The 12,267-nt window shown below is 39.2% G+C and overlaps 1 protein-coding gene across 1 annotated transcript; it reads right to left on the bottom strand.

Moving 5' to 3' along the window:
* Positions 1–4,016: 4,016 nt before the first annotated feature.
* On the bottom strand, positions 4,017–5,018 carry PEX2 (peroxisomal biogenesis factor 2). Its single transcript, XM_056854332.1, has one exon. The coding sequence runs from the start codon at positions 5,007–5,009 to the stop codon at positions 4,092–4,094; it is 918 nt and encodes a 305-aa protein (XP_056710310.1). The 5' UTR covers positions 5,010–5,018; the 3' UTR covers positions 4,017–4,091.
* Between the last annotated feature and the right edge of the window lie 7,249 nt (positions 5,019–12,267).

The raw sequence follows: 12,267 nt of genomic DNA, 5'->3' as shown, positions 1-12,267 counted from the left end.
TTTGTACACAGAAGGTCCCAGGTTCAATCCTAGACATCTCTACTTAACAGTGTCAAGCAGGTGATGTTGGGAAACAATGTTCTCTGCCCAAGACCAGGAGAGAGTATCACACAGAGTAGACAATACTGAAGTTGATGGACCAATATTTTTTGGTATAAAACTGCTTCATAAAGTTCATGAAACTTAATGATCATATCGTGTATTCTGGGGGAAAAGATATTTTTGAAGGGCTTTTCCCCTTTTCTTTGAAACACTTGTTTGGAGTGATAATAACCTATTCCACCCCTGAGACAGTCACAAATAATTAGCACAGCTTTGGGTCTGAATGTGTGAAACTCCAATTCAAATTCCAGGTACATGAGCAACCTTTGTCTCAGGTACTCCAGAAGGCAACTGAGAAACAAACAAACAAACAACAACAACAACAACAAACTGCTCAAGTCACATACATATTTGTATATTCAGGAGAAAGTTTTTTCCAAGCCCCTTGCATCCTTCTGCCCATTACACAGAATGATACAATAGACTTGGGTAGAATTCTGAACTGTGAATACTGCAAGTTGAGATGATAATGTGCTGGATGTATACCACCCTGCATTTAGTAAAGTAGTATTCAGGAAGAAATGAAGACTTCTGAGATTTTTTGTTTTGTTTTTTGAGGTCTGGAAGCATGGGAAGAAGCCTACATGTAATTCCTGTTTCCTCTCTTGCTATTTTCTTCAAATACCTAAAATGGTTAAAAAGGTTCTGCTTGGATTTCCTCATGGGGTGATAACCTTGTGGTAAGAAAATTACATAAGGCCTTGAATAGTTAATTGGTTCAGGCAAAAAATACCACAGCTGAAATATAATTGTAGCCCAATATTAAAAATGTGCCACAAGAGGCACATGAATGGAGAAACTCACTGAATTGGGTAGTGGTCTATTCCATGGCTAATTTGACACTATCACTTATTGTGATTAACAAGATAGCAGAGAGTTTTAGTTAAAACTACCACCACTAATGGAAACCAGGTATGACAAATAAGGGACAGGAAACTTGCTGGGTTACCTTGGGCCAATCAAACACACTCAACCTAGCCTCCCTCACAAGGTTGTTGTGAGGATAAAACAGAGAACAATGTAAGCCGCTTTAGGTCCCCACTGGGGAGAAAGACGGAGTACAAATTAAGTAAATAAACAAATTATACTCAGATACTTCTTGCCAAGTAAGATGCTCTCCCCTTGGAAGACTTACCCCAACGATTTTAATTAATAAAGGGGTGAAACAGGGATGTTTATTGACGCTTCATCTCTTTAATCTTTTTGTAAACGATTTTGCACCTTTTTTGCCCACTGTGGATGGACACAGCCCCAGATTAGGAACTGAACGTATTCCCTTATTACTTTATACTGATGATGCAGTTCTTTTATCTTCTTCCCGTGTGGGACTTAAACATTTATTATATTGCTGCTGCGATTATTGTATATAGCCAACCATCTAGAGTTAAATCATGGAAAGTCCAAAATAATGGTCTTCTCCAAATCTTGGAATGTTTTCGATTGGAAAATTAGGGGTCATTCCTTGGAACAGGTCAAATTCTTTAAATATCTTGGGGTTCATTACCAATATAATGCTACCTAGACTCATCACAGGAAAAGGGCCATTAACACCGCCAAGGTAAATAGTACAGCAATCTTCAAATTCTATTTTTCTGGAAGAGGAAATCAGTATATTCCGGTAGCTTTAAGTCTTTAATGCCAAAATAGGGACAAAATTACTTTATGATGCCCCTATATGGATCCAAGCATCTGATAAATCCATAGAACAACCTCAATCATACTTTTTGAGAAAAGTTTTTGGAGTACCACCATGGGTTCCCTATACTTAATGTATTACTATCAGCCTTTCTAACTGGCCGTTATACTGGTGTCCCCCTTCCCGATAGACTGTGTCCTTGCTCTATGGAAGAGACGGAAACTATTCAACATGTTCTCCTTCGGTGCCCTTTGTATCACAGATTACGATTAAAACTCTTAAATACTAGTTTGATTCAGTTGGAGGGATTTTCTAACTGTTCAAAGGTTCTCACCCTTCTTAATAACCAGGACCCTAAAATCATAGAAATTGTGGCTAATTTTTTTGTTGGTGTGGTGGCAATTCGCTCTTCCTTTTAATAATTTATGTTCTTACTGTACTTGGATGAATGTTGGATATGCCAATAAAGGTATCTGAACTGAACTGAAACGGAAGTAAATAAACAAATGAAAAAAATGGCATGCATCCTAGCCCTCTGCACACCAAAATCTGAAGCCTTGCTCCAGCCTAAAGAGCCTTCTGCCAACTAAAATTGCTCATCTGCTGTAGAATTCTTCAGACTTTGCTGAGCAGAGTGGTAGGGTACAGACCACTTCTTACAAAATACCAACATGAACCAGGATCTACAAGGATGATCATAATTTATAGAGTTTTGTTTCCAACTCATCGTTGCTCACAGTTCTTGAATAAAAAATAAATAAATTTAGCAACGTTTCATGTGAAAAGAACTTTTTTATTTGGACACCTTTTGCTTAGCTCATCAAGTCTATAAATCCTTGTTAGGTTACATTGTCAACTGTAGGAATACAATAGCAATTAACATCCAAATTAAATCAAATTGAACTGGAAGACAGGACTACGGTTTTCTTTTCTTTTCTTTTTTTTACAATGTTACTTTTGAGGAAAACACCTCCTGAAGAGAAATTTATTTGCTATCATGCTGTCATTTATATCCACCTTCAATGTTTGTCACAGGACAAACACAAAGGCAGCTTGGCTACAAGGACAGAGATGTGAACCAAGACTGTCAGAGTATGAAGAGATCAATAGAGACAGGTTATCTTCCTCCTCTTTAAAAACAGGAATCTAAGAAAATATTTGTTTAAAAAATCCTGATTTTGACCAAAATTTCTCTATGTAAAGATTTTTATATTCTAGCTTTTGGCAGCCACACAAATATTGTTCCAACACTTACCCTTACACTATAAATACTGAACTAGATTCAGTGTAGCCTCTAGGAAATCCAGTCAATATTGTTCACTATAGTCTGAAATGTAAGTCACAGAAGAATAGTATAATTCTATGTACAGTTAGATCAGTCTAAACCCATTGAAATCAACCAGTTTAGACTGGAGTAATTCCACCCAGGATTGAGTTGCAGCAATCTTGCACTGGAGAGCATAGTTTTCTTTAGTTGGCAGTCCAGGATTTAAGGATGCAATCCACAGCCTCATTGTACTGAAGGGGGTGGGCCAAATTTGGGATCTCTGCAATGTTCACTTTAGAGACAAGTCTCATTGTGACCAAGACGGGACAACATGGTCTTGTGGCTAGTGGCAAAGCGCTCTGCTGACATGCCAACAGGGCCATTAAAGGAGATGCAGATGCTGTGAATGTCCATGGGATTAGGAAACAGGCTTTGTCAGAGCTTGGGATTTCTGCAGTGGCACACAGGTACCTATGTGCTGGTTCTCAAAGGTCCTTTCCCTATTTACATGCTGCAGTTCAGTCTGTGTGCTTCTTTAGTGCAAGGTGAAGTTTGTCTTAACTATCCTATGCAAGTGGCTGTGAAGCATCCCAAGTCAAACCGGCACAATGGCTCTGCAGGATTATGCCTTCACAGTGGGGATTGCAAAGGAGGTCCAAAGAATCTGCAAACCAGGCTGATTCACTGAGTGTGTTCATAATGTCACCATGCAAGTGCAGCATTAAATGGGGAAACAAACAGTGTGAAGCAGCTCCCCAGTTTGTGGCAAAGTGAACACCGTTAACAATCCATCTTTTTTGCATCCATGTGGGTGCACTACATCAGGCTTATCCACACTGGTTGCAGCACATGTGAATCTAGTGTCAGCTACCTTAAGGGGATGACGCTTCCACACCTTCAGTTCTGGGAGTATAAATAAAATAGGACAAAATTAATAACCTTTTCTTTACAAAAATTGCTCATTTTTATGATCAGTGCTAAAAATATTTCATATTAACAGGCAATGCTGTATTTAAATATCACTGTACAGTGGTTCAGTAGATTTCACAAAGTGTGCTTATGGATTTGGGGGAATCCTCAGAAAGGCTACTGAGTGTACACCTCTTTCATTTCTACCTTGTATTTCAACGGCTGCAGGTCATGCACCTCTACGCCACATTTAGGACATGTAAAATACATATCAAATAGGTAGTTACTTTTAAGACAGTAGTAACAAAAAACATGTGAACAGCCAATGGTGTGCGGCATAGTTGGCCATTCTCCACACAGACAGCATTCCTTACCACCTGCAGCCAAAGAACTTTCCTTATTGGAACTTCCTGCAACAGCTAAAGACCAAGAGGAAAGTTTTAGTTTGAGTTTTTGCATGTTAATAAGGGGCAAAAGAAAAATGAGAAAGTCCGCAAACCCATGCCACAACAGTTCCCTGTTCATGTATTCAAATCCAATTTGACGAACACTCTGAGGCTGACAGAACACAGACCGGATTCCTAAAATACGCTCGGTGAGGGTAGTGAACTTCCCTTTCCGAAGAAAAATCAGGAAGTTCAGTAATTCACAAAGTTTGAGGAGTCCAACTGCTAAATTAATGAAATACTTGGTCTTCCGGAAGGACTCCAATGGACGATTGCTAAACAAATCATAACACCTTTCTTCCAGCCACCTACCACCAACCGTGCAAATAAGATACCACAGCTTCTGCTGCTTGCTGAGCGTCTGGTAGTTTTGCTTCTGGGATAAGTCATTCTTGTACTGAATGTTCAGAATAGCCTGTCCCACTGTCGCGTTCTTGGAATAAATGGTGAATCTCCACAAAAAAAGCCAAAGAAATGCCTTAATCTCTGGTTCAAAGCGAGCCAGGAGTCCAGGTTTAAATCCATGAAAGCATCGAGTAAACTGGGACCAAACCAGCTGCTCCAAGGCTTTGTTTAGTTCAAGGGCATCAAGCTGACTTATTCGGAGAGCAGGGATCACTTTTTTGCCGTTATCCTCTCTGGTTGCCATTGTCAACACACTGCTTTCTGCAACAAAGAAGCATTGGTTATTAACAATCTCCACTGTGCTTTTTATGCCTTACAGTAATTAGTATTAGTTTGGGCAACAAGCTTGCGCAACAGATCATTCAAGGAGAATTGAGGCTGCAAGAGACAGAAGGAGACCACCCCAAATTGCTAAGCAAAGATCTGAACCTTGGTCTGTTCCCCTCTTCCGCAACTATCTCCCTCTGTCAGTTAGTCTCCCTGTCTCCATATATGGTACACAGAGAGAGGCAGAGCAAAACTGACTCTTAATTTGCTTCCTCTATTGTTGATATTAGTTTTTCAATTGAAATTCATAATGGGTAATGGTCCCAATTAAGCCTGACAATTAAGTGTTACGCAAATGCAGTATAATAAGCTGAACCCCCCCCTCCTAGTTTTATTTTAGAATGTCTTTTCCTGAAATATTTGCCCTCTCCAGATATTTAACTCTTTAGTTAGTTGTCAAAAAAAGTGACAGCATTCTTTAAAAATCTGAATAGGCTATTTCAGATTTGTAGTTGTTCAGGGGCAAAGTTAACAGCAATTACCTATTACTGAAATGATGATAAAATACAAAAATTAAGAGGATGTTTTTTAAAAAAAGGAATCATATCACAGTTAAGATGGTTAATAGACCTTAAATGTGTCAGGTGGGCATATTAAGCAGAAATATGGAGAAGATAATGAAGAAAGCCTTGCCAGATAAGCACTTACTGTATCAAATGGTGTAAAAGGAGGAATGAGAACCATGTATGAGAGGAATGTAGGCTTTTCTTTTAAAGTGCTATTAATGTACGAACAACTGTGCTATTAGGCAGTCTAGTAAGGAGAAATGTTAGATTTTTCTCTACCTGGAAAGGATTGGACTAAAATGAGCATCCAGAAGCTTTGGTTTGCTTTAAAAGTAATGGCCAAATGGTGCTGGCAGCTAGGGGGGAGGGAAAAATGAGGAGTTTGTCTGTGGTTCTTTAGTTTTTCTACCTTGAGTGAACCCCTTTCACATCAAATTATCTGCCAGACAGTCCTCACTGTATAGGTGACTCTAGTTCATGTGAAACACTAAGCCAAGCCTGTTGGGTTCCACCACTCACCATGCCATAGAACTCATCCTATGATAATCTGCAGCTGTTTGTTGGCAATTCACCACTTATAAAGGTGATCCAGCCCTCTTTCAGGCAACCTTGTCCTCTATTGCAGATTGCATCATGGAGTAACTCGTTTCCTGAAGGCGCCTAAAACCCACTGGATTAGAGGCTTTACAGCACAGCTCTCTTTCCTGAACCAGGGGTGTCATTTCTGTCCAATCACCGATCACTTCTGTCAGCCAGAAGTCAGTCTCATTAATTCCCCCACTGCCTCAAAACAAATTGAACCAGACGTTTTTTAAAAAATAAAACCTGAATCATCAAGAACCAATGCTAGGTGCTGATGATGTAGATGAGGTAGCCCCAGTTCACAGAATAGCTCCAGCTAGAGTCATTTAATGAGCAGAGTATGCACAGAAGTCCCTGGTTCAAATGTCAATTCCGTTAACCAAAGATATTGAAAAAAAGAAAAAACAACTTTGTATATGGAAATGACAAGGTCAATTTCAGAAGAGCTAAAATTATATTAAAATCATAAATTTTTTAATCAAATTGTAAATATTAAAAAGTGTAGATCAAAAATATACACAACGGACACCCTGTGAGGTAGATGGAGCTGAGACAGCTCTAAGAGAGCTGTGCCTAGGCCAGGGTCACCTAGCTGGCTTCATGTGTAGGAGGGGGGAAACCAACCCGGTTCACCAGATTAGCCTCCACCACTCATGTGGAAGAGTAGGGAATCAAATCCAGTTCTCCAGATTAGAGTCCACCACTCCAAACTACTGCTCTTAACCACTACACCACGCTTGTGTAAACAACTGGTTTAGATTAATTATTGTGTATTTTATAACAATTAAAATATAATTCTTAAGGTTATTATCAAAATTAATTTAAGTTACTCACACCTAACAGATGTAAAAACTTTTATATGGACAGGGCATCACTATTTGTTGTTACAATTAATTAGAACCATCAGAGATAACTTTCCGGACGGTAGCTGTCAGTGGTTTGAATTTCTATAATATATAAAGAAAAATAACATCAAATGCCAATTCAGCCATGAGTGCACATAATAGGTCTGAGGCAAGTAGTTATTTTTCTTCCCCCACCCGCAATGTGGGATAACATGGAACTATTTTACAGGGTCCTTACAAAAGTTACATACAATGCACGCGTCACACTTTGAATGCTGCGAAGCACCAGGTATTAAAACGTAAGTTTGGTATACATGCTCAATAGTCATTAGATAGCTAGAACTGACTTACTGCTGGCGGTTGTTGGAGGATTATTTTAACCATCTGAGAGTGTGATGATACTTTGGTATTTCCACTGCTATTACTCTACCATCAACCAAGTCTGAAGATAGAGATAAAAGTCACTGGCAATGTAAAATAAAAAGTCCAGATAAAAGTCACTAGCCAACTAGTATGGTGTAGTGGTTAAGACCGTCAGATCAGAACTGGAAGATTCAGGTTTGAATCTCCTCTCTTCCACAGAACTTGCTTGATGTTCACAGGCCAGTCACACACTCATAGAATCATAGAATTGGAAGGGATCACCAGGGTCATCTAGTCCAACCCCCTGCACAATGCAGGAAATTCACAACTACCTCCCCCCCACCTCCAATGACCCCTACTCCATGCCCAGAAGATGGCCAAGATGCCCTCTCATAATCTGCTTAAGGTCATAGAATCAGCATTGCTGACACATGGCCATCTAACCTCTGCTTAAAAACCTCTACTTAGCCTAACCCACCTCACAGTGTTACTGTGAGGATAAAATGGAGGAGGGAGAGAATGATGTAAGTTGCTTTTGGTTCCCCACTGGGGAGAAAGATAGGGTATAAACAAAAGTAAAAAAAGTAAATAAATAAAACTAAAGGTAATACCAGCCAGTTTATGGCTGATAAATCCCAAACATCTAGAAATCCAGCCTCCCCCCACCCTAGCTCAACAGTTTAGGACAACCGTGTCCTTGACTCTGTCACAGTCAGTTCAGAAGGGCTGTCTGTCTCCCAGTGAAAGTCAGCAAGCAGGGCAGTCTTAGGACCAAGCCCCAACTTGAAGCCAGATTGAAATGGATCCACATAAATCTATATCATAGAGAAGTACCTGCAACTTTTTACTCGGCCACTTTGGCTAGGAATGGGCAATTTGACTCAGGTGCATAGTTTCCCAAAGAAATACAGAAAATGAGACAGCTTTCCTCTTTCTCTACAAACACCCACCCGCCCATTTCCAGCATTTGTAAATAAATAATTTATTTATTTTTATTTTGTTAAATTTTATTTTATTAAATTTATTAAAATTCATACACCAGTGATATCTGGATGTATTTTCTAATATGTTTTGAACGGCGGAGGGTTTTCCTATCAGCTGTGCAACACATTGTCTGGCATGAAGATTCATGTATATCACTAACTAATGTGCTACATCCTCCCTCCTACAGTTATCAATGAAGTAAAATCCCCCTTACTAAGATTCCTTTGTCTGTGTTAAGTTCCTACTACAGTTGGGCATGAAATAACAGAATGTGTAAAAGGAATCAAAAATATCTCACTAAAAAAACACTGTTACTCAGTCAGTATCTGCATCTTTCATACGGCATTTCAGTTGCCATTTTCAGCCAATGAATAAATTAAAAACATTGTAGAGGGCCCAGTGATTCTGTAGCTGTTTGACCAGCATATAACTGGATATCTGTGACGGGGCCTTGCAAATCACAACGCCAGCTGATGATCCCTTACAGGTAGGAATTGTAATTCATTAGCACAGTGAACAGAAGCTGAGAACTCTTCTAGACAACTTCCCAAACGAAACATAAAACATAAAGCTTGCCAGCTTTAGAGGGAGCCCTCTTCAGAGAACAGAAATGAAAACAGGTTGCTAAGTATGGTTAAAACTGTCAACTGCTCTGAAAGTGACTGTGTACAACTACACCCATAGCTCATGTCTCACATTACAGCAGAAGTCCTTAATATGCCCTATGGCAGTATTATTACTTTTTGCTATAAATATGAATATAGCACTGTTGGTATGATAAATTCTCCTATATACAGCCAACCTTCAGAGAAAGAGCTCCAAATAAATCCCAAGGATTGAAACTGGGTTTATACAATGGCGAAAAAATATAGCGAAGGGAAAATGTGGTCAGAAAACAATACACAGAAAACCGTCACCAAAAACCCCAAGGCATCTCATTGAGAGGGCATAGCCAATAATTCTGTGTATTACTATGCATACATAAGCAATTGTGCATCTTCATGGTTATGTGTACCAAAAATATTGTTCAGGTGAGAATAGGTGAGCTGCTGTAGGCCCAGAGAAGCCTAGTATGATGGACTTTGAACAACGTATTATGGAGCCTGAACAAAGCCTTGAGCAGGACTCTGGAGAAGTAGCATAAAAATCTCCTAAATAAAATATTATAAAAACTTGGTTCTTCAGATGTTTATTCGGAGTCCCTCAATAACAACATTAGTAATGCCAGATGTAGTCCTTGACACCTTGCCCATGATTTCCAATTTTTTTTTAGGATATACTGAATGCCCTGGGGTAGGGGGACACTACCGTCAATTCATGAGTAGCAGCAATGAGGCCTAACCAGCATTCTGTGCCAGCACAATCCCAGATCTTCTGCAACATGCAGAATCCATGTGGAAACTTTCCTTTCCTTTTATCCCTTAGAAGCTCCTTGATCAATTGATCTTGAGCAGCATATATCTAGTGTTGGAGGGATATAAGGATTGAAACAAATCTTGCCACTGACAATGTAGCCTTGGGGTCCCTATCGCTTAGTAAAAAAGGCATTATGTCAGTCACAGAGGCCATGTGGAAACTAGAAGGTGGTCCCAGGATGAACAAAGTTTGAAAACTAAGTCTACAGTCTAGAGATTACAGAGATGGTGGAAAGCGAGAAATGTGTTAACCAGGTTGGCTATTATTATGGCCTGAGGTTGAGAGAGAAGAGTGGCTTACTTTTGAATTAGGAATCGCCTGGCCCACAATGCACACCAGTTTGCATTATCTTCTCAGAAGCTACAGTATTTGGAATAAGGAATATTCCGTGAAAACTCCTCTAGCACCTTACCTAATATCACTGATAACTAACCAAGCAGAATATCTGGGTCCAAAAAAGACTTTTTAAAAATGTCAGTAACATTCAGCACAGGGAATAACCAAATAAAGAATGTGAATTATTACTGGGGAAAATACAGACAAGATAAACATTGCTGTTCTTATAGTAAAAACACATATTTTTTAAGTGGTCTAAGTCCGGAGTCTATATGAAATGTTTCCAGCCAGAATTTCATTGAAACATCACATTGCTTTTCTTCCCAGAAAACTAGCTATAAATCAGTTTTTCAATATATCTAATAGTTCTTTTAAATAACCCAATACATCGTCCATTTGTTATTTTACTAAAATCAAGAGTGCCTCCTGTATAACATGTCCCATAAGAAAACAAATTACTGTATATCACCAATAAAATAGGCATTTCTCCTTCATACATTTTAGCATTGCTTACTGAATATTGTACAAATTATGAATGAATATATTTTATTTAGAAATGTATTATTGACAGAAATCTATCAATAGTAAAGTGGGTATTGTCAAGGGCCTGTCAATATTAATGTAATTATGATTAACGGGATAACATGGATTTTAGCTTTAATACCAAATAACATCTCCGACACTGCTGCTATCAATATAAGCATTATTATTGACCTGTTCTGAGGCTCAGAACTAGATGTATTACCATTAGGCATATTTGTCAATGCATTCTGTCTACAAAAATTCTACATTTAAATTTACAGGCCTGTAAACTTTGGCAGCAGAAATGTATGAGTTCAAGTAATCTCTAGGGTGTCATTTTTCCCCTGGCTATTCTGCTGTATTAAACTAATTTATGCCAATCCAATGTCACTCTCACTCTTTTTTAAAGAATAATTAGCAGAAAACAAACGGCATTTTCATAATGGAGGGTCACACACTCAGATGTAGGCTGGCCTTGCATATCTGCAGGAGCCAAAGCTTAAACTGAAAGAAAATAATGGCCTAAAACCCCTATTATAATAGTTTGACTACCGAAGTCTCTTAATTGCATTCATTGTGCATGTAGCATCTTATTAGTGAATCTCTCTGTAAATAATACTACAATGGATCCAAAATTCTTATTATCCACCTGTCTTAATTTCTAAGGCCGTTGACCTCAACAGGTGGGAATGTAATATGCAGCCAGGAATCAGTTGGCCAACAGAGAATAAACTACAGCCCATGTTCAGATAGCAGCACAGCTTTACACCTCTATCCCCAACTGCCAATCAATGTCATCTCTTGTTGAACAGATTCTCTTACAGAAACTTCTTTTTGGATCTGGACCTCAAGCCTTGGGGTGCACAAATATGCCTTTGGTTTAGATCACAGGTTTGTACCTGGGCAGGCTCAGCACCTTTCCATTTTCTAACCTTGTGATACTGCCCACCAGGATCAAAGAACTTGGGCAGCTGGTCTGCTAAGGACAGATAACAAAAACAACAGAGGATCTTTCAAGATCTTGAAAAGTAGTAATTCATCGCCTTCTGGTTTTACTTGTTGCTGGCCTCTGAAAGGCCAGAAAACAGAGCTATCTGTGTCCAGTAATAAAACATCTGCTGGACTTTATTGGGATTGACAGTAGGCACACTATTATGGCTAACAGCTGGGAAGTTCTCTGCTCAGATTTGCTAGGTGGCTGTATGCAAACCTCAGCCTCAAGCCCCCATTTGCAGATGGAAATAATGAGGCAACACCAGCTTCCATTATAGGCTGTTGTGAGAACTACTGAATATCCAATATAAAGGTGATAAGGGTCATTGCAAGATTACCATATGCGTGAAGCCCTTTGAACCCTTGAAATCCATTATGTGAATGATTATTATCATTACTGATGAAGTACAGAAAGAATCTTAACAGATTTTATGGCAGACCATACTGAGCATTAAAGGTAAAGGTCCCCTGTGCAAGCACCAGGTCATTCCTTACCCATGGAGTGACATCACATCCCGACAGTTTACTAGGCACTTTGTGTTACAGGGTGGTTTGCCTTCCCCAGTCATCTTCCCTTTACCCCCAGCAAGCTGGGTACTCATTTTACCAACCTTGGAAGGATGGAAGG

This window comes from Euleptes europaea, chromosome 8 (assembly GCF_029931775.1).
Source record: "Euleptes europaea isolate rEulEur1 chromosome 8, rEulEur1.hap1, whole genome shotgun sequence".
Taxonomy (NCBI): Eukaryota; Metazoa; Chordata; class Lepidosauria; order Squamata; family Sphaerodactylidae; genus Euleptes; species Euleptes europaea.
Note: the sequence above shows the minus strand (reverse complement) of the source record. Positions and strands in the feature narration are given on the sequence as shown.

What these genes read in the sequence shown, in the direction of transcription:
- PEX2 (XM_056854332.1), bottom strand. Translation starts at nt 5,009, where the DNA reads ATGGCAACCAGAGAGGATAACGGCAAAAAAGTGATCCCTGCTCTCCGA.